The following is a 21,873-nucleotide window of genomic DNA, read 5'->3' on the forward strand; positions in this document are numbered from 1 at the left end:
ACAATGAATTCATAACATAAAAAACCCCTCAAAGTAACCCTAACATTTAACTAATTGACTGTTAGTATTGACTTTTTCTTCTCAAATAAAAAAACACAAATTGAATGACATTACAGATAACAGTAAAAAATCAAATAACAGTCATCTTCATTCAGTAACAAATTTCACTTCTTTTACTAAAATTGTATTAATCCAGAAAGTAATGAAGTAATTTAAATTCGTTAAATAGGAAATTACATCTGTACCTAACTAGTCACAGGCCTCTTTCACAGCTGCAGCACATAAACTGCCTAATTTTTAGGTTCTTTAGCATCTTGCAGCACCCAAGTATGTTTTAGACAACTGTATAGCAACTATGTAGCCTTAAGATGGTGTACCACCATTCTTTGTTTTTCTTTTACAATTTATGACTATCTTTCTTCATTTGTTTAAAACATAAGAGAGCGATTTGGGTTATTTTTAGGAGGTGTTACATTCATGTATACTGGGACAAGTTGCCACACGTGCCCCCATGTTACTGAGAAAACTTGCTTAACTGACATGTATGCTATCATTAGCCAAATCTATTTCAACATAGGACTGGAGCTAAGGCGTCACATCACATTTCAATCTTTCTCTATCCTCAACTAAATGGAAAAATATAATTTTGAATATTCTTATGAGTAAAGTTGCCATTTGAAGGTAAAATTATTGAATGAATTAATCACTGTAGAATATTGTGACTATTCAGAGGTGAGCACATGTTATAACACAGGTGTAACAACATGTGGACACATACTGCTCTTAGAGCATGTTTGAACATGTTGACTTTTCGGAAAGCTGAAGAATGGCCTGCATGAGAACTTATTCCACTCTTCCCATAAACACACAAAAGAAAGAACGAAAGACAGGTTATTTTAAGGCTACAGTGTTTATTCATACTATTTGTATTTATCTGTTGTAGGTTTATATGTACACATTAACCAGTACGTATGTGTGGACAGCAGAGAAAGAATTTCATTGCACAGTAAAATGCTTTTCTTTGTACACATGACAATAAACGCTTTGAATCTTGACTCTCCACTGACACTGAATCTCCTAACGGTTCCCCAGACGTGATTCTGTGCACTGCCCTGCTCTGGGCACTCTGTCCTCACTCAGGGAATGACCTTAACTGTCCAGTCACATTCTTTCCTTCAATAAAACACCCATTTCCTGTGAGTTAGTATGAGTTCATGTTATATCTATCCAATAACTCAATGCTCTTGAAACATGACCTGATTCAAATGAAGATTTTTTATATTGCGCTTTTCTACCGTACTGGAGCACTCAAAGCACTCTATACAACATGCCTCATTCACCCAATCATACAAGCACTTTTTTGTATGCCTAAGTGCTTTCCATCTAACAATCATACTCCAATGAACGCAGCGGAGAGCAACTCAGGGTTCAGTATCTTGCCCAAGGATATTTGGCATGCAGACTGGAGCAGCCAGGGATTGAACCACCAGTCTTCCAACTACCAGATGACCTGCTCTACCTACAGCATTTTGATAACAAGGTGATCATTTTGAAACAGGTGTTTTGGTGCCAGGAAGAAGCAGAAAAGACCACGATGGTTAAATAAATTAATAATAATGATACTAATAATAATAATAATAAGCTCAAGGTCTTGAATCTGGATTTTTGGTCAAATTGTGCATTTCGTTTTTTTTAAATAAGGACATGTCCACTGGTATGCAGACATGTGGATATGGATGTAGTTCTTGTGTGTATGTTTTTCCCTTTCATCTTAGTGTAAACCCATTTCACACCACTGAAAACTGAGCTTTTGATAAAAACTTCATCCAGAATTTAGATTTTTCACTCCTCCATCTGCAGGTGAGCAAGAAAAGGGGCAAAGGTGTGCAAATGTATCTCCTTTCCTGATGTCAGATCATGCTCTGTGTTACTGTTTATAGGATTTTCGTTGGCTGACATTTCTACACACTTAGCTGTTGTCACATGCTGCTTTGCCATGCTCTTGACAGCACATGAGGTTGTTTTCCGACATTTTCATGCAGATGCGGGATATTTAAAAAAAAAAAAAAGTGGTCCCTCTCTATAACGTGGTTCACTTTTCGCGGCCTCGCTGTTTCGCGGATTTTTTTGCATGTTTTTTTTTTTTTTTGTAAAGCGCATTGTGTTCTGCGTCCTGATTGGCTGAGGACCATTGTCATTCAATCTCGTGCCGTGTCTTCTGTACAGTACAGAATGCGTCAGCTTGTCAAATTTACATAAATCTTCAATCACTACCAGTGTGATTCTGAAGTTCTGTACTGTATGTTTGCAAGTTTTGTCCCCAACAAACACAATAATGTTGACGAAATTTTTTGTACCGTTAAAGGCACCTATGGTAGCATCCAAAGGGCAGAGGATGATGCTAACCATCGCACAAAAAGTTGGACTTCTGGACATGCTAAAGGAAGATAGAAGTTACCGTATTTTTCGGACTGTAAGGCACACCGCATTATGAGGCGCATTAAGCAAAACAAAACAGTCAGATATGTCCAACTTTACTCAACTCATTCTTCTTGCTTCCTCTACTTCCGTACCAATGATTCATTAATGTTGAATTCTCTCGCAGGTGCTGTATTCCCATGTTCTAGACCTGAAAACAGGGTTTGATCTTTGGTTTCATTCTATAATACTGGACTTACTTTTCTACGAAGGTTTGAACTTTGAGAGAGTTTAAACAAGAGAGAAACGTGTGAAAATGTTCATGCCTGTCTGAGAAAAGTGTATAAAGTATGTAGTGATGGGTTTTACAGCCTTAAAACATCTATATTATTGATATTATTGTATAAAATGAAGTTGGCTACTTCTCGGATTTCACATATCGCGGGTTATTATTGGAACGTAACTCCCGCGATCAACTAGGGATCACTGTACTCAAAATTAAGAAACCATAACAATAATAAGATATGATACTAAACTACCAGAATATTTTAATCCATATTGTTCTCTACCTCTGGCTGGGTTCTCACTCCCTGGTTTTGTGAGCCGACAATACATCAGGTCCAGTGAAAGGAGCAAATGTACCATCACTGGTCACAAGGCCCACATTGCATTGTTGCAATGAATGTGTGCTAGAAAGAAGTGTGATATACTGGTATGTAATTGTCTTCAGAAAAATAAGACCTTCAGTTGCTTGGCAAAAGATGGTGTGCATTCAACGGCATGTGTTGAGTGGTTTGAATTTAATTCAAGGTCTTTTTTTAGCTTGTTCTAGAGAATCTTTGGCATAAAGCTGAAAGCACATGCCCAGTTCCTCTTAGATTCAGGTTCAGGTTACTTTATTTGTACCTGTAGGTAGATTTGGTTTGCAGTGGATGAGTCATCCTTCCTCACATGCACATTTTTCAAGACAACACAGAAAACACAGAGCCCCTTCAACATCATTTAAGATGTAGAAGCTACAATTTGTTCATTTAAATGATAGCTGCTGGAAAAAAGCTACGTTTACATAGTTTAGATTTTATTGTTCTGCATTTGGGACAATGCATTTAAGGACATACAGGCTCAAAGCGAGAGTTATAATAATAATAATGATAATAATAATAATAACAATAAACAATACTGTATCTGGATCAGTAAAACAACCAAAAGCCATCATTACATTCATTCCAGAAAACTGTGACGTGGTCACCAATATATGCATCTTTATTATCTAACTAAATTGATAAGTCCTAGTTCTAAGTGACCTTTTAAATGACATATTTAAAGCTCTAATTCCTGACCCCCCACTTCTTAAAAACATGAAACTGGGTACAATTATGGGTAATTTTTATCCTGATCTTTATCTTGGCACCGGGTTACAGTCAGCAGTTGTGCCGGGAAAGACAGAGAAGCAATTGAAAAGAGATGCACACAGTCACATATACAAACACGACAACACAAATATACAAAGGGAAACTTGGAAGTTCCCACTCATTTTAATCAAAAGAACTCACCCGGAAATGCCGTTCCCCAGGGGGATCTGTTTGTTTTAGTACAGATGTCACATGATAACTAAAATATTGTTAGGTTAGGGCAGCTGACATTTTGTCTGGTAACTGGGTAACAGTCAACCTAATTCAGCCTTTAACTGCAAGTATGAACATGTTTTAGTGAACACACACTTCGCTATCGGTACTAACAGATTTTTTTTTTTTTAAGCCCTCAACAGAAATGGCAGAAATGGTCTCAGTGGACAGGTGGCTGTCAGGAAGTCATTCTTAAGGAAGGGAAACATGGAGAAAAGGCTAAGGTATGCAGAACTACACAAGAACTGCACTGATGAGTGTACAAGTGTAAAATTTTTGGAGTCTCTGTCATGGTTTGGAGGTGAATTTTAGCCAGTGGTGTTGGAGATCTGTCAAAACTGATACAATTTTTCATGCATAAAAGTACCACCAGGTTTTGATCCACCATTAAGTACCACCTGAAAAGCATATGCTGCCTTGTTCCGCATTACAATGATCCAAACATACTGCCAATGCAGTAAAAGCATGCCTGGATAGAAAAAAACACAGTGGAACACCATCAGTCATGGATTGGCCTCCCCAGAGCCTCAACATTACTGAAGCAGTGTGGGTTCATCTAAAGGGAGCCAGCATGCAAAGAAGAGCTTTAAATGTCCTAAAGCCTGAAGAACTATTCCTGAAGACTACCAAAAATTTGCCTAAGAGAATTCAGGCAGTGTTGAAAAATAGAGGTGGTCATACCAAATGTTGACTTTCAAGGTCATTAGAATTGTACAAACTCTGTTTTTGCCTTAGATACTGTACGTCCATACATTTTTGTGTGCATTTCAGTTCAATAACTTGTTCCACCCATTTCCCCCTTTTCCAAAAAGTAAATATGAAGGGTGGTCTGAGACTGTTGCACAGTACTGTACATGCTAAATGAGCTTAACCATTGCAAATAGACCTCATTTTGGCCAAAATGTCCCTTGAGCCCTACTGCTGCTTGTAGACAGCAGGCCTACTGAACAAGATAAAGTGTAATTAGGAGAGGCTTAATGGCCGAGGGAGGGATCCGCATTAGAGCTGCACGTCAACCATGCAAATGACTCCCTAGAACACAAACTGTATATTTTGTGTTTTGAAATGAACTTCAGGATTCAGAGATATTTACCACAATATTAATGATTATAACTTGCAATCTTACAGCAGTTTTTTGCAGTTATGCTCACTGAACCCTGTTTTTTAAAGTCATTCATTTATTTGTTTTCATTAATGATTTATTTTCCTTTGTGAGATGCTGTTGTACCCATGAATATTTTCTCCATTTTAGCACAAGGTTTGTGCAAAGGATTTACAAGCATGCATGGTATAATGGTGCGTCATTGTGTGCTTTGGCCTAATGTTGTGCAGTTACTGTTTGCTGATTTGTCGTCCACAAAGTTGCATGTAAAATGAAAGCAGGTCAACATTTGGTCAGTTGCACTCTTTTATGTGCTCATAGGGGAGAAGGGGAGGCAAAAGAGGAGGGGATATCACAGATCTTCAGAGGCAGATAGAGAGGTTCTGTATACACAAGTAGCAATACAAACAGGAGATCCAGGCTCGATAAGAAAATTAAGGGAAAGGGTGCAACTCAAATAAGCTGAAATTCATACACCAACGGACGAATGAGTCTCTCTTGCGTCCTCATGAAAGCGCTCTTGTTGTCTCTTGGAGAACAACAGAGGAAGATGAATGTCGAGGGGCGGCTACGGAGACACATCATTTGGATATTCAGACAGGCATTCTTGGGATTTTCTCATCAGATTTGGATACAGGACTAAACACAACCTGTCAAAAATTGTAAGAATTTTTCCTTTGTCTGAGGCTGTGAGCTTCTGGCACCCAGACAAGATACCGGTGGACTTTTGGATCAAACACGTCTTGTCATTTTAGATGTGAGGGACAAACGCTACACCCTAAGGCAATTGCAGGTTACGGTGCAGCGAGAACACCCAGAGGTGGTTGAAAAATTGTGACTTGGGTGTGTGAGTTATGTGCTTCTGTGGTGGACAAGTGAGGCAGAGCATCCACAGACATTCAGATGGATACAGAGTGTTTGTGAGGTGGTTGCTGAATGCACAGTGAGAAGACAAGGAACGATTTAAGTTTGGCTTTTATGTGAAAGATCAGGACTTTGCATCAAGACATCTGGAAGAACCTTATTCTGTTTTTTTCTAATATGAAAAAGAAGTTTTCACCTTGGAGTAGCCTCTTCTTAAGCAGGAAAAAGTAAGTATAGGTCATCAAGGTAATGCTATTGGATTTTTACTTTTGAGTTACAGGCAGCTTCGAAGGATCAATGAAGGAGCTGGAACAATCCAAAGAGCTGACTTGGGATTTTGACCAATCCTGGAGTTCATTCCTAACACCAGCTGCACGCCTCTGTCTCAACACCTTGGATTTTTCCGACCTCTGGGATGAGGAAGACAGCACAGAGGATGAGGGAACCCTAACAACTATCAAATCATCAATATGCCTCCAAGCACCTCCGGCACCCCCTCCTCTTCCTCCCCCACCTCCCCCTCCTCCTTCTCTCGCCTCACCTTTGGCCTCTGCTTCACCTAAAGATGGTACCGTTAAGTCTCGCACTTTGAAGCTTCACTGGAGGGAGCTGCAGAATCTGGCACCGCTCCCCAGGATGACACGCTTTGGGACTCAGACCATTTGGGCCGGACTCGAGCCGGTGAATTTGGATAAAAACCATCTGGAGTATTTGTTTAAGTCTAAAGCCAACAGCAGCAGTCTGAACATTGTATCGGGACGGCAGGTGAGACTGATGACAGAGACATCCTTTTGTTCATTCATCCATGTGATTCTGGTTTTCAAATAGCTACAAATCGATGTGCATTATTTAGATTAAAATGCCTTAAATCCTTTTTTATTCCCCCTCAACACAGAAGCAGCCATCGATATCGGTGTTGGGAGTGAAGCGCAGCAACATCATAACTATTGCCTTGAGCAGCTTGCCCCCTCCTCGCCTCCTCCCCCCTGCTATCTACAGCATGGACAGCTGTGTGTTAGAAAGAGAGGACATTCAGGTACAGTAAAGGGTAAATCGCCCAGATTTCGAGCTAAAGCGTTTTTGTTGGATGAGCCGTACCCAACAATATTAGGGTAAAATAAAAGGGTTGCAGACTAGGTCTGAGATAATCTGTTCTACGCTCATTCCAAAACAGCGTCTTCAAGCACTGATCCCGACTGAAGAGGAACTCTGCCTGATCAAAGAGGCCAAGGCCCAGAACCCTAATGCCTCTCTGGCACCGGCTGAGCTTTGCCTCCTCACTTTGGGGGAAATCCCCCACTTGAGCACCAGGCTTCAGCTTTGGGCCTTTGCTCTGGATTACGACTCCTTGGAGAGGGTAGATAAAAATCCAATCATTTCCCACTCACAGATCATTACATATTGAAGCTTTGTCAAGGCCCCTTGGTATCACATTTTAATGCAATAAGTACTCCTTTAGCACTCCATTAAACATTTAAGATATTCCCATAGACTTCAGTAAGTCTATAAATAGTCTGGTCTTATCAGTGTTCCTGGATGCATAACATGGATAACCAAGAAACTGAGAGAGAAGCTTGTTGCAAATGGAAGAAGCTTGCATAAAAGTTGCCTAAAAAGGAGCAGCCCAGGCAAGCTCTGTCCTTGGTTTTCTATGGCATGCCACCACTCCCACCCATGTGCATTTTTCATTTCTTGTATTCATGCAGGATCATGGTACACTTTGAACAACACACAATATGTCCGAAAAAAACATATAAAATGTAATCAAATATGATAAACTTTAAAACTTCACTTTAGTGCATAGTTTGGGGAACTGCAAATAATGTCTTGCAAAGTTGAATGAAAGTGCAGGAAACTGCACTTATACAAACTAACACAGGTTCTGCAGGGCAAAAACACCACAGTGATGACTTCTCCTAAGACATCACCTGGCTAAAAATAAAAGATGGATGTGATGGCTCAACTATTCTATATGAACCACCAAAATGCCCTCTAAATGTATACTCCCCTTAAAAAGGAAATTGCTGAGCCTCTCTTCCATCTGAAGTTGGGCATGGAACAACTGGCAGCCAGCCAGACCTTCAAGTACATCCTGGCGACAGTCCTAGCGATCGGTAACTTTCTCAACGGATGTAAGGTGAGCGCATTCCGACGCAAGCTTGATTTTATCCGTCTTTCCATTATTTCTTACAACACATTGTATTATCCCAAGGCCCGTGGTTTTGAGCTGAGTTACCTGGGGAAGCTGTCTCAGGTAAGGGACACACACACTCGACAGCCCCTGCTGCACCACGTCTGCGTCTTACTGCTGCAGCTCTATCCGGAATCCTCTGACCTCTACTCGGACATCACCGCGGTCACTAAAGCTGGAAAGGTGTGTAGCTGCATCTGTGGATTTGCATTTGTCCAACGCAGCTGATTCATTCTGAAGATCACTTATAGAGTCAGTTAAACCAGCAAACTGTGGAAAGCACAAAACCTTCCCTTTTCTTTACAGTGTGACTACTGCCAAGTCCAGTCCAACTTTACCCAGCTGGAGAGCCTGTGCAAAGCATCATGGGAGCAGGTGAAGCTGCTGAATAAAGCTGACGAAAAGAGGAAAGGAGGAAAGGGGGAAAGGATGAAAGGGATAGGTGATGAGGCCCTGGCCCCGGACGGTTCGCTCCGTCACAGGCTTCCAAAGATCCTGAAAGAGTGTGAGGAAAGGCTGAAAGTCCTAAGAGCTGTCCATCGTAGGGTTATCAATAGGTATTCTAATCATATTTTAAATGATATTTGTTAACAAACAAAACATTTTCCATCTCAGTCCTTACACAGGCCAAGCACTCCTCAACTGGTGGCAGCGTTTTGCAGGCTGACACCAGGTGAAATCGGTCATAAAGAGGGTGGTGCACCAATAACCTCCTTGTGATTGCTAGCAGGTAGCCAAAGCAGCTTGTAGCCTGCAAACACTCCTGATTATACTAACAAAGTGGTGGTGAAAGTGCGAACAGAGCAACGTAAATCGAAAATGGAGACCATTCACCACTTTGTAAGAGTAGTGGGGAGTGTTTGCAGACAAGTCAGCAAACTTAATGCAAACTGTTGCCTTAAAGTAAAAGTTGCACCTTTATAAATATGTTGATTGCAGTAATATTGCACAGTTTTTGTTGCATTTTTTCAAGTTTTGCTGCTACTTCCTGAGCAGTGGGGACTAGTTGTACAGAAGTTTTCCACACAAAGTATACACATCCACAGCAGTCTGCTAGCAATACAAGGAAAAGCACAAGGAAGTTTTCATTGCAGCATCTTAGGCTTCTTTGTGATAAATTTTATCTGACAGTTCTCTAGCAATTGGTGGTTTCCAGGAGGCCATGGATCTGCCTCTAGGTCTGTATGACTGACTCCTTAATCAAGAAGTCTTTGCTTACACCGTTATCATTTTTTTCTAGGTTCCACTCTTTTCTCCTCTTCCTTGGCTACTCCCGGGCCATGGTGAGGGACACCAAACCGGAGGACTTCTGCAAAACCATCAGTAACTTTTCCCTGGAGTATAGGACCATGCGACAGACCATCCTACTGCAGAAAGAAAGAGAGCGGGAGCGACAGAAAAATGCGACTGAAAGCCCGGGTCCAAACACCCCTGTAGGAAAAAGAAAAAATCAACAAACTCCATCAAAGGTTATTACACTAAATTAATTTATACAAAAATATTCTACAGTCAATTTGGGGGGTATGGGGGCACTATTTTATTAATCCATTCATACTCCTCCAGGACAATGATGAGCAGGGTAGGCTGGAGGAGGTACTGAGAACACCCGAGTCCATGTCAAGATTGGATGTCACTTTGCCTCGAAACCGGAAGAGGATGGCTGACCTCCAAGGTACTTTATATAATACACTCATTCCAAAATACAATGTCAATAGCCTAAGTGGACAGAAGTTTTTTGTATATATATGTACATCTATACGTATGCCCCCCCCAACAGCCCTTTTGAATGTCTCCCTAATTCTGAGGTCTCAAGGTTGGCAAGTATGATTCTCACGTGTCACAAATGAATTCTTTTTTGTTTACCTCACAGGTGCATTTTCTCGGAAAATGAAGTGGTGACCCTGCCGACATATGCAGAAGCAATGTGTGATTGTTATTAATGACATTGTTGTTACACTGCAGCTTTACATTTGGAGCACTATACCAGTAAGAAATTGACAAGCGCATGAGATTTCACATGCCATTCAATGATAATCATGATTAGCTTAGATAAAATAATGGTTTTGATCAAATACAAAAAAAGTATTCATTTCTATCTCTGTCTTAATGGAACTAATTCAAATAAACTACAACTTGAACAATCAAGTGGATCAAATCTATTGTGTATACATCATAAAAAAGAGAAAACATTGACTGAATTTTCCATATTAGCTCCTTAATAAAAAATAAATAAAAGGAAAGACTCAAAATAGAGACTGGCAAGCGTGTCTGTTTTTAGGACTTAACCCGTGCTGCTCTCAACCAGTAAAACAGTACAGCTGTGCCTCGGTTTCGGGTTAAAACAAATCACAGCGATCAATGTTTTAGAGCCACAAACTAGCAATGCCATACCGTCGGCTCGTCAATTGATTAGCATACATGAATGTCGTCATCAACGAGCGGCAGCGGCAGTGGCAAGAACACGAGACCAATCAGTGAAGAGCTTAAACAGACACGGGGCTCAGGATATCCAATCAGAAGCTGGGATTCGGAAGCGGGCGTGGCTTTTCCCCGTCACCAGTGCAAGTCGACGCCATTTCGTGTCCACTGGTTTCAAGGTTGAGCCAGCAGAGCTGTAAGCGGATCTTTACCCGTGCAAGTAGAAAGAGCGTTGAATTGTTCTCATTTTTAGTGTTAAACTCCTGGTGAGTATTTTTAAATGAGAGATTTTTTTTTTTTTTTTACCTTTTTACATTTTTTTTTGTTTTTGTCCTGACTTTGAACCGTCTTTGGGACTTTTTGTTTTTATTTTTAATGTTTTTTTTCCTCCTGGCTGGTATTCCTGAGACTGTGTTGGCTGTAGTGGCGTACATTTTGTGATGGCACTATAAACTGCACAGAAACTAGTTTTAAGTAGCTTCCACAACAACATATAGGCTTAGATATATATTTTTTTTTTATTTGTTTGTATTTTTACGAATACGACATTTTAAAGCCTCGATTTTTGTAGGGATGCTGTGTAAAACTTATCATTTATTTGCGTGTGTTCTCATTTTTATGAAGATAAAATATGGAAGGATTTTCCGGACAGTTTTGCCAGAAAGAAAATAAAAGTGTCGCCGTTTTTCTGGGAATATGTTTTTAAATTTTGCTTTTTATTCTCGTCCTGTGTTTTGCCTCCACTTGAAACTTGTTATGCGGTCGTTTCCGACGAGTCCTAGCGACGCATTTTTCCGTTTTCTGTGTGATTTTGGTGGTGCTGAGGCGGTGTGTTTGCCGCAGCTGATCTCAGGAGTCCTGTTATTTTGCAGGCGAGATGTTTTCCCTCTGTGAGAAGCGGGGGCGTTTTTGGAGGAACATTAAAGCAACAGCGCTTTTATGTATCGCACGTTCATGGACGGGGGGGGACTGTAACACTGGCACTACAGTAATTTTGATATAATTACTCAATTTTTATGTTTTAACTAACTTGGCAGTGTACTCTGAGCTGTGCAGCTGCTTATGTCTGAGGTGCTCAAGTGGGCCTGCTGTAAGGCAGAATATAGACCTATGTGGGGGTTTTTAAGCCTTTTATTGGATATTGGATAGCTTTATGAATTAACATTTATATACTAATAAACAAACTTATAATCAATTATGCAACATTTTACACCGGAAAGTCAATGAAGTCTGCTTTTTTTATTTTATTTTTTTTGACCCACCTTGCTGTACCCCACTTCCACGGTCCCCAAGTGGGTGTCGTCTGCAGTGAAGTGGCCTTGAGCAGGGGTGTTGTTCTGACCCCTACATGGAGGGCAGGCAGGAGGCCAAAAATAAAGGGATGGCCCCCCTCCCCGTTTTTTACAGACCAGTGATTCCTTTGTGGGTCAGTTGACACTAACATAGAAGCTCAGACAACACAATATTTTTTTGTGTGTGTGTTTAAATGATAGAGTTCAGTGAAGAAATACAGATTTAAAATGTCAATTTCTCCTTCAGAGAATCCCTGGTGTTAAAGGTATTATAAAAGCTAATCCAGCTCTATCATTCTGTAGAAAGAAAGAAAAGTAAATGTTAAATGTAATAAAGTTGAAGTCCTCCTGAGCTCACCATCGTATAATTATTTTTAAATTGCAGGATTTTTCCAGAAGGTATAAGGTATAAACGCACTTTGGTAGGCACTAATTTTTTATTTTATTTTTTTTTTTTTCAATGCAGTACCTCTTGCAGTACTCAAAATTACCTCTAGGGGCACCTGCGCTCCAATTTGATAAACACTGGTTTCACAATATTACCAGAGCTGTTAAGAATAAAATCTTCGTCTTTATTCTAGGTGTACTAAATGGACAGAACTGTACTGTACATCTACAGGAGCTGCTTGGTCACGGTAACCCAGGCCATGAAGCTCCTGGTGAACAGTGTTTGTGCTGATGTTAATGCAAGAGGAGGTTTGCAGCTCTGCACTAATTTGCTTAGCAGGGGATTTGTGACCTTTAAGCATCAGCGGCTCCAGTCTGTAACTTTACAAGGTCGGGCATACTGCTACTTCACAATGCTTCCATCTTGCAATAACACCACTTAAAGCTGATCGCGGAATATCTAAGACCGAAGAAACCTCATCATCGGGCTTTTTTGCAGTGTCAGTGACATCCTATTACAGTTATTAAATGGGCAATAGGAGGTCCAGTACTTCTGTACTACATAAAGTGGATATAGTTAAACAGTCATGAGCTGTAATAAATATCTTTATTGTGGATGTGATTTTTAAAATGTCTAATCATATTTTTCCATTAGTGTTTTCAAATATTGGTTTAAGAGGAAATTCCTTGGAAAAATCGACTTCTCATATTCCCAGAAACTTCTCACCACAGTGTGATGTAGAGCTCACGACTTATTCTAAATAAGTGAGGAGCTGTTGAATCTTTTGTGGCATTCATGTTTTTTGCCCTGTTTTCTCCCCTGCTTGTTGTGATGACAGCATCAGAAGAGTCTGAAAAGCTTCTTTTCTAATTTCTACCTTTTTTTGTTTCCCCCGTTTAGTTTTTGAAGCCACTTTTTTCAGCAGCAGCAAATCGTAAGTTGGTCTACACTTTTTTGTTTTTTCACCTCAACTTTTGCATCATTTTTTTAATATATTACTCCACCTTCACCCCTTTTTGGCATTAGTCTATTTTCTACCTCCCCCCCTTTTTTCTTTTTTGTTTAAACGTAGAGAGTAGTTAGGGGGGCTTTCGGGTGCTGTAAAAGTAGAGAAATCAGCCACTTAATTTTCAAACTGTTTGGCCCTCATGGCCTCATAAATGAGCCTCCCAGTTTGTGATAATCAGATGCATCATGCTGTTGATTGTGAGCGGCCCAGTTTGTGCTGGAGCTGATTGCTGGATAACACCTCTTCAAATCTTCCCACATACAGTGCTTAGATGGAGGAAAAGCACCGACAGAGATCAAAAAGAGGACTGTTTTTCCTTCTTTGGAGTGATTTTTTTTTTTCCTGTTCTTTTTGTTGTGAGTGTGCATGTTAATTGACAAATTAAAAAGTGCTCCATTACTCACATAAACACAAAGTTGCCTGCTCTTTAAGAGGCAATTATCAGTCCCTAAAGTGGCTTTTTACTGCAGCATGCGAGGAAATAACCTTAATGAGTGACTAATTCAGTAATCACTAAACACTGATTTTTTTTTCTGCCCTTTAAAAAAAAAATAATTCAGATATTTTTGTAACAAGTTCCATTTCGCCTTTTCACCTCCATCATCATTACTCTGATCTGATTTGGAAAGCAAATCAAAAGAACCTCTGTCGCCACTTTCTGCTCCCTGAATGTGTATTAAAAACAACCTCTAGCAGAGATGCTCTTGTCATTTTGTCTCGTCTGTCTTCAAGCATGAATCCTGAGAGCTGCAGTGTCTTGTCACAGTTGAAGCACAAACACAAATCCAACACTCACTCACACAACAGATGTCCAGTAACAACCCCACCGGTCAGTCAGAGGGAAGCTGAACATTGAACAGTGAACAGGTTTTTTGTGCAGTCATAGTAAAATGAGGCCCAGATGAGGCAGTGGATAAGGAAAGTTCAACAGAGGTGTGTTGAGCCATTAATGAGTGACTATAATAAGCAATTGTTCCCAAATAATGAGCCCCATGTGTTGAATTTAGAATTAAATTATGAGGGGATCACAAACTATCATGAAATTGAATAGAACAGGGAACGTAACAAGCCTGCAGTGAATGTTAGTTAAAGGAAGTGAACACAAATGGCTCCAAATAACATTACACATAAAAGAGAAACTAGGTCCTCAAATGGATGGGCAAAGATTTGAAAATTGCAAAATTGGTGTTTGCATTCAGATCACACCAGAGTGCACGTGTACCTTGATATTCTTGCCTAAATCCCCCACAAAGCTTTAGAAACATAAGCTAAAGAGCCTGCAGTTGTCCCCGGCACCTCCTGAACACGCCCCATGTTGTAGACGTCCTGTCAACTCGCCAAACAGTAGACGCATCCTGGCCAAAATCATGCAGTGGCGAGCACCGCTTTCAGCTGTGGCCGGAATGCTGTAAACTGTGTAATCCTCTGCTAGGAGCCACCAGCCAGTGCAGGGAGAGGCTGCTGGGCGCAGTTGTTTTGGCAGCTGAGGCGTGACTTTGCAGTAGCTGAAGTGATGGATAATGAGATGAATGACTCTGGGGACTGAGTAAAGAAGATCATTTCCCACATGCTGGGGTTTAAAGTTTACTACAGAATTGTGACCATAATAAGAGAGAGACTTCTTATAAAATCACCCTTTTCCTGTAGTGTCGCTTTGACACTGCATTCAGGGACTTTTTTCCCCCCTCTCCTGCAGTGTTACATAACTTTGCAGTATTGGCCACTGGTGAGACAGCAGTCCAGCAACAGTGTAGCCCGACTGTACTAATTAAAATCCACGCGGGTATGCCACTGACTGCTTGCGTACACTGCGTTTATGTGGAGCGGCAAAAGGAGAAGCTTCCAAAACTGCACCGATGCAAGTGAAACAAAAGGTGATACAAACTTTCATGTCTGCAGAGCTGACAGAGGGGACTCTAGCATATGGCAGATTGTTACTGGCATACATCGAAAGAAGGGGATCGTACCTGCAGACTCAAGAAGTGCACATGATGCAAACTTCCTGGTGTGCAATGATCCAATTTTGATGCATTTGGCACTTCAAAGGTTGCTGTGTTTATGAAGCTGTACCACGTTATACCACCACAACACATTTTATAAGCTTTGTCCAGCTGCTGTAATGCAAAGAAAACCGTTTTAGCTTCTTCACCCTCTGTGGAGGATGAAGGTTATTAGATTTGCGCATGCTCACGAGTGAATATGTTTGTTTTTGTCATAACAACCATTTATCCCACAGGTTTTTGAAAAATATTTTAAACAGTTTTAACACCTCCTTCCATTTTAAACCCCTTTTTTGACCAAATACGGGGGAAAAAAACATCTTTTCGAGGTGTAGCAGAAATCCCCCCCACAGTCTCCATGTTTCATAGCTTCTCGACGATCCTCTTCTCTCCAACAGACACAGACAGGCAGACCTCCACCGACCTGAATACAGACACAATGGAGTGAGTGCTGGCTGCTTCATGACCCGATCACGCTGTCTACTCTGCTGTCTAGTATCTATTTTTAGACTCTCTTGATAGTGCAAACTTGCAATTAGTGTGTAAGGGGTAAGAAGCACAACTTAAAGTTCCTTGTGCGTAACAGTAATTGCAGTGGCATTCTCTTATGATTATAATGAGGCTATTATGAAATTAGAGATAAATGAACTCACAGTTTGATTACAGAGAATTAATACCTGTCTTCACAATGACGAAGCATGTGAAGCTTTTCACACGTAAAATGCCAAAAATTAGTTGGAAGGGCTCCTGGTTTTAACATTTTAGAAGTCAGGTTCTCATCTTTGGATGTTTTATAAACTATTAGATCAAAGGAAATTCATCAATAATCAATTCACTGAGTTTCATCCCATTTTAGAGGCATTCTCAAAGGCAGTGTGATTCAAGTCATACCGTTAAAGAACTTGAAGGTTCAACACTCACACTGACCTTTGAGCAGAGATTATCGTTAAAGTGTAGTGCAAGACAAATGTATATCACAACTTCCTGTATCCCTAAACACTGCTGATCTCCACATGCTGTCTCTGACCTGCTTTTCTTTCCCCTATTGCTATCTTCACCCATGCACTCACCCTTCTCTTTCTGCCTCCCTGCCAGTTGGTCATCGTCCTCCTCTTCCAGCCTGATGGCCAGCAGCAACGTGACCAACAAGACCGACCCCCACTCCCTCAACTCCCGCGTCTTCATCGGCAACCTCAACACCCTGCTGGTCACCAAGGCTGATGTGGAGGCGATCTTCTCCAAGTACGGCAAGATCGTCGGTTGCTCCGTCCACAAGGGCTACGCCTTCGTCCAGTACTCCAACGAGAGGAACGCCAGGGCCGCCGTGGCCGGGGAGGACGGCCGCATGATCGTTGGACAGGTGCTAGGTGAGATGGAAAAAAACAGCATGTTAAGGTGTTGCTTGGTAACGTCTCTGAAGACTAAAGCAAGTTAATCAATAATATAATACTGTTTGTACTTCATTAAAGACATTTGGAAGTGTTGGATGGTATATTTTGTAACCTTTGAGCTAGGTATGCCTCCTTCTGTGCAGTCTATATGTGATATAGGTAAGGTGGTGGCAGTAGCTTTATATTTACTGCACTGAAAGCAAAATTTGTCTTTTCTAATTACAAGTGCATTTAGAAAATTGTGTGGGGACACAAAGTATAGGCTGTAAATATTTTCACTCCCTGACTTGTATCTGTTACAATGTGCAGTTTATTTGCTCACCTTCAGATTAAAACCTGGGATGTCGTTATCATTTCACAGTTTAAACACATGCTGCTGCCCTCTAGTGTTACATCAAGTAAAATCAAGTAAAGAATGACGAGAGTTGCTTCACATCCACTCTGAACGAGAGCAGAGGGGCCTCTCTGTTGTTCAGCCAAATAAAAATAAATGTGAGGACTTATTTGCCGATACAGTCTGTTAGAGGTAAAACCTGCACTAGTCTGACAAAAATAACATACCAGATGGAGATGTGGTGTAATGTGTTTGATGGAATTTCACACATTCTGTCCCATAGCGTTTTTTTTCCCCCTGGATTTCTAGTCCATTCTACCTTACCTCGGTGTTTCTCCTTCTACAGACATCAATCTGGCAGGTGAGCCGAAACCTCATAGATCGAAGACAGTGAAGCGATCTGCAGGAGACATGTACAGGTTTGTGCATGCTGCATGCTCTCAGTCACAGTGCAGCAGCTTTAGCACATGTTGCTGGCTAATCTTTCTATTCTGTCCCCTCTTTATCTGCAGTTCATCTTTTGATTTGGACTACGACTTCCAAAGAGATTACTATGACAGGTAAGTAGTTTATTCTTTACACATGTAAGAATAATCTGCCTGCTGCTCAGCACATTATTGGCCAGCTGGGGGGGGGGTTGTAAAGCAGCTTGCAGAGCCAGTAAGCTCAACACTTTGATGCTCTCCTTCTCAGAATGTACTCCTACCAGTCCAGGGTGCCTCCTCCCCCTCCCCCTCTGTCCCGCGCTGTCATCCCCTCCAAACGTCCCAGGGTGAGCCTGAGCAGCGGAGGGAGCCGACGAACCAAGACCAGCTTCTCCTCCTCCTCCTCCAAGAGCAGCCAGAGAACTTCACGTACAAGTAGGCTCCTCACAGAGTCATCTATGCTGTCTTTACTGGTGACGTCCAAAGGTCATCTCAGTAGTGGCTTATCCCATATTTCCCCTACAGTGAAGGCAGATGATCTACAGACCATAAAAAGGGAGCTTACACAGATCAAACACAAGGTGGACTACTTGTTGGAGAGCTTAGAGCGCATGGAGAAGGACCACAGCAAGAAATCAGGTGGGTCCTGCTTTGATTTTAGGGCAGCCAGGCATCACGTCAAGAGCCTAAAAACCTCTAATGTGAGACCAAGAATGCATTTACAAACATTACATATGTACTTGATTATTTACTTGTCAGGTTGGCATTAGCTATTACCAGTTCAAGCAAAGTCCACTTCTTCCAAAACAGGAGATGTCCTTTTTTTTGACAAATATATTCTCTGTGACTCACGCTGCACAAAGATGAGTCATGGAGGTGCTTATGCAAATGTTAAATATATACATTTCATGCACCCAGCTCCATCTGTTATATAAACCTTCCAGGTATGGAGCAGACTGGCAGAAACAGAAAAATCAGGTTTTTATTTGAGTGTTTTTGTGTATTTTCTATCCACCATCTACTCAGAGATGAAAAGCTCCAAACCTGAGCCAGGTGAAGTGTCTCCTCTCCACTCATCTACCTCCAGCAAAAAGGAAGACAGTCTGAAGAGGGGCAAAGAGAGCCGGGAGCTGAATGACTCAGAGGAGGAGGGAGACTTGCTGGAAGATGAAGATGAGGTGAGGACTGGGGAAAAGGAAAAGGAGGACATCGGCAGCTCTTTTAAACAAGTTGTTGTATGCACATAGTTTGTTTTCAGCTGTTCTGATTATTCAACAGATGAATTTAGTGCAAAGAACATAACATGATTTATTTTTTACAACCATAAATCCAAAAAAGTTGGGATGTTGTGTAAAATATAAATACAGTTGGAAAGAATCATAAACCAGTATTTCTTTCATAGTAGAACACAGAACATATCTGATGTTTAAAGTGAGACATTTTACTATTTCATGAAAAATAGGAGCTCGTTGTAAATTTAATTGCAGCAACATGTTTCAGGAGAGTTAGGACGAGGGCAACAAAAGAAACAGCTGGAGGAGCATTTTGCAGCTCATTAGGTTACCTAGTAAAGAGTCAGTCACATGATTGGGAGAGCCGGTTTTGTGGGCTGAGGTTTACCAATGTTTACCTGCACGTACAGACACTGGAACAATTGCTCAACATAAAATTGTGAAGACTTTGAATCTCTCATCATCCACAGAGCATAACATCATCAAAAGATTCAAAGCATAAGGCCAAAGACCAGTGTTGATCTTCGGGCTCTGAGGCAGCACTGCATTAAAAACAGACATGATTGTCTCATGGAAATCACTGCATGGGCTCAGAAACACTTCTAGAGATGTGAAAAAGCTTCATCAGTGCTGAAAGGTATACAGATGAAGTCTTTTTCAGGAAACTCCTTGCATATATTTTAGATATATAATAATAATCATCATCATTGCATTGGATAGTTATATTTACATTTTACGCACCGTCCCAACTTCTGTGGAGTTGGGGTTTCATCTGCTTGATCCATGTGTCAGATACTGACGTTGACCTTTGTCCTGTGTGTGTCTCTGTGCGCAGACGAAAAGCAGAGGGAGAGACTACGATGATGATGACGAAGGTGAGCAGGAGGAAGGAGAGGACGATGGCGATAGTGCTAACGGAGATGAATCCTGAATGTGAAACACACTCACACACACACGCAGCAAATTGTGTATTTCTCCACACCAGACTTGTACGCAGTGGTCATGTGCTCGTATCTGCTGAACTGACTGGACAGTTATTTACATCATATGGTAGATATCACTCCTCTCTTGCACAAATTCACAGATATGAGAAGTACTTGTTTCAGAATTTTCTTTCAAGTTGGGAAGGTAAATATACTCTTTTTTTATTTGACTTCTTATATGAACATGTTTCTGCTTCTTTCAGAAAAAACAGCAAACTCAGCTGAGCTTAACTGTAACTTTTATGTGTTTGAACGATTTGTCACAACGGATTGAAGAACTGATTGAAAAATCGAGTCCCTTACCAGCTATTAGCTAGCTAGCTCAAGTGCAAAGGTTTGAACTAGAGTGTAGTCTTTAATGTGAGCTCCTGCTAGAAGTTTAAACATTTAAAATGTACTGCTGATCCAGCTGCTGCACAGCTGCCTCCTAACCAGCAGGTGGCAGTGTGTCCCAACAAGTGGCCCACACAAAGGCCACAAGGATTACTTCTTTTGTTCTCAGAAAATCTTGGACTTCTGCTTATCGGATAATGCCACAAGCATGCGCGACCGCTCGTTTGTGGCCACGCAGATCCTCACTGGTCCTGAAATAGTTTTGTGTGCTGCGGAGGTGTGCTGACCTTTACTGACCTTGACTTGTGTGATGAAGTGATGCTGCATGTTAGTTTGTGTCCGTTTCTCTTCTGTTTCCTGTTTCATCCGACTGCACTGGTAAAAGTGAATAAACATGTTTTCCAATGTGGAGCCTCTGTGAGTCTTTCATACAGTCCAGATGCACACAGTCGCTGTGATGTTGAGGTGGGGCTAAATAAATGAACTGAACTGAGAAATTGTGTGTTATGCAACAGTGTGCTGAGTTGACAGGTTGAGTGCTGGAGCTGGAGTGAGCAGGACGTCTATAACTAATTTGGTATTTTCTCATATACCTCAAGGTCCATGTAGTTAGTTTTAGCTCTAAAATACCTACAAAGGTTTGTTAACAGCTGTGCACAATGACCCTTTAAAATCTGTTCACATCACACAAGACTGGTGACTCAGGTGGTCGAGCGGCTTGTCTACCAATTAGAAAGAAAGCAGATTGATCCCCGCCTCCTGAACTCTCCAGTCGGCATGTCAAAGTGTCTTTTGGGCAAGATGCAGAATCCCGAGTTGCTCCTGCTGCATCCATTGGAGTGAGTGTGTGAACATTAGTAATAACATGAAAGTGCTGTATGAATGCGGTATTTTCCGCACTATAAGGTGCACTTAAAATCCTTTAATTTTCTCAAAAATTGACAGTGCGCCTTATAATCCGGTGTGCCTTATGTATGAATTCTGGTTGTGCTTACTGACCCCAAAACGATTTTATGTGGTACACGGCGCTGAAAATTCCGTCAAAAAATGTTTTAGTACGACTTTGGTAAGCTACGAAGCCGCATAATGTCGAAGCATTATGGCTACTGTAGTCAGGAGCCTCGCGGAGTAATCTGGGTCCAAAGTCAAACGAACACTGAGAATTAAAAACTGTCTAAATTCTTTTATCTTTAATAAAATGATCAGCATTGCTGCTTTACCAGGTGTAACGATTAAGTTTAACATCCAGGCATCCATGAAAACAGAATTTATTAAATTTAACAGAGTCAGAAGTTAGCAGAAAGTTAGCTCGCTAGTTTCCACCTAAACATGATGTAGCATGTTCTGACTGAGAGATTTCAGAAAAAATTAAAACGTACAGCTCTGCTATCACTTCCAACATAAATGAAGACAGAACTAAACAGCAGTGACTTTTGTAGGGTTACTTCAGTTGGGCTAGCTGATATATAATGATGTGCTACGTGATCACTAGCAACACAGCTATGTTAGCATAACATAAACACAGTGAAGCTGGATAAATAAAAGTTAAAGTAAGGGTTCCCGATGGTTAGGGACAAATCCAATCGCATGACAGGATGCTGTAAATGGACCAAACTTCAGTCAGAAGAACTGACTGAAGAACTGAGATAATCCATCCACAACAGGAGGTTAGTCATTAATATACTGCAGCAAAATGGGAATATAGCAGCTGCGAGAGAATTCAACATTAATGAATCAATGGTACAGAAGTGGAGGAAGCAAGAATATTTATTCACTGTGGATATGAAAGGTGATCTCTTCGAAAAGAAAAAGTCACAACGAGCTCTCCTTAGAACACACAGATGTCCTCAAGGTAGGTACGACTTTTT

General features: G+C 41.0%; 2 protein-coding genes across 7 annotated transcripts; both read left to right on the plus strand.

Annotated features, from left to right (window-relative positions):
• Nucleotides 1–5,609: 5,609 nt before the first annotated feature.
• On the plus strand, nucleotides 5,610–10,345 carry si:ch211-63p21.2 (FH1/FH2 domain-containing protein 1). Its single transcript, XM_031726838.2, has 9 exons — nucleotides 5,610–6,774; nucleotides 6,905–7,045; nucleotides 7,184–7,366; nucleotides 8,027–8,146; nucleotides 8,222–8,383; nucleotides 8,507–8,757; nucleotides 9,441–9,669; nucleotides 9,764–9,872; nucleotides 10,071–10,345. Exons 1-9 carry the CDS (start codon nucleotides 6,307–6,309, stop codon nucleotides 10,097–10,099), a joined length of 1,692 nt encoding a protein of 563 aa, XP_031582698.2. The 5' UTR covers nucleotides 5,610–6,306; the 3' UTR covers nucleotides 10,100–10,345.
• A 327-nt stretch (nucleotides 10,346–10,672) lies between these two features.
• On the plus strand, nucleotides 10,673–20,437 carry hnrnpc (heterogeneous nuclear ribonucleoprotein C). Of its 6 annotated transcripts, XM_039610077.1 has the most exons (11): nucleotides 10,702–10,884; nucleotides 13,199–13,232; nucleotides 15,706–15,751; nucleotides 16,403–16,674; nucleotides 17,379–17,451; nucleotides 17,545–17,592; nucleotides 17,726–17,892; nucleotides 17,983–18,096; nucleotides 18,484–18,635; nucleotides 19,525–19,564; nucleotides 19,774–20,428. In XM_039610077.1, the coding sequence occupies exons 3-11, from the start codon at nucleotides 15,747–15,749 to the stop codon at nucleotides 19,944–19,946; spliced, it is 1,044 nt and encodes a 347-aa protein (XP_039466011.1). In that variant the 5' UTR covers nucleotides 10,702–10,884; nucleotides 13,199–13,232; nucleotides 15,706–15,746; the 3' UTR covers nucleotides 19,947–20,428. The 6 variants fall into 6 exon arrangements, 5 of the variants coding, with proteins under 5 accessions (XP_039466010.1, XP_039466009.1, XP_039466012.1 ...); XM_039610075.1 differs by having other exon boundaries at nucleotides 10,681–10,884; nucleotides 17,379–17,592; nucleotides 19,774–20,430; XR_005612509.1 differs by adding an exon at nucleotides 19,160–19,326 and having other exon boundaries at nucleotides 10,682–10,884; nucleotides 17,379–17,592; nucleotides 19,525–19,913.
• The last annotated feature ends 1,436 nt before the right edge of the window (nucleotides 20,438–21,873 follow it).

Source organism: Oreochromis aureus, linkage group 3 (assembly GCF_013358895.1).
Source record: "Oreochromis aureus strain Israel breed Guangdong linkage group 3, ZZ_aureus, whole genome shotgun sequence".
NCBI lineage: Eukaryota > Metazoa > Chordata > Actinopteri > Cichliformes > Cichlidae > Oreochromis > Oreochromis aureus.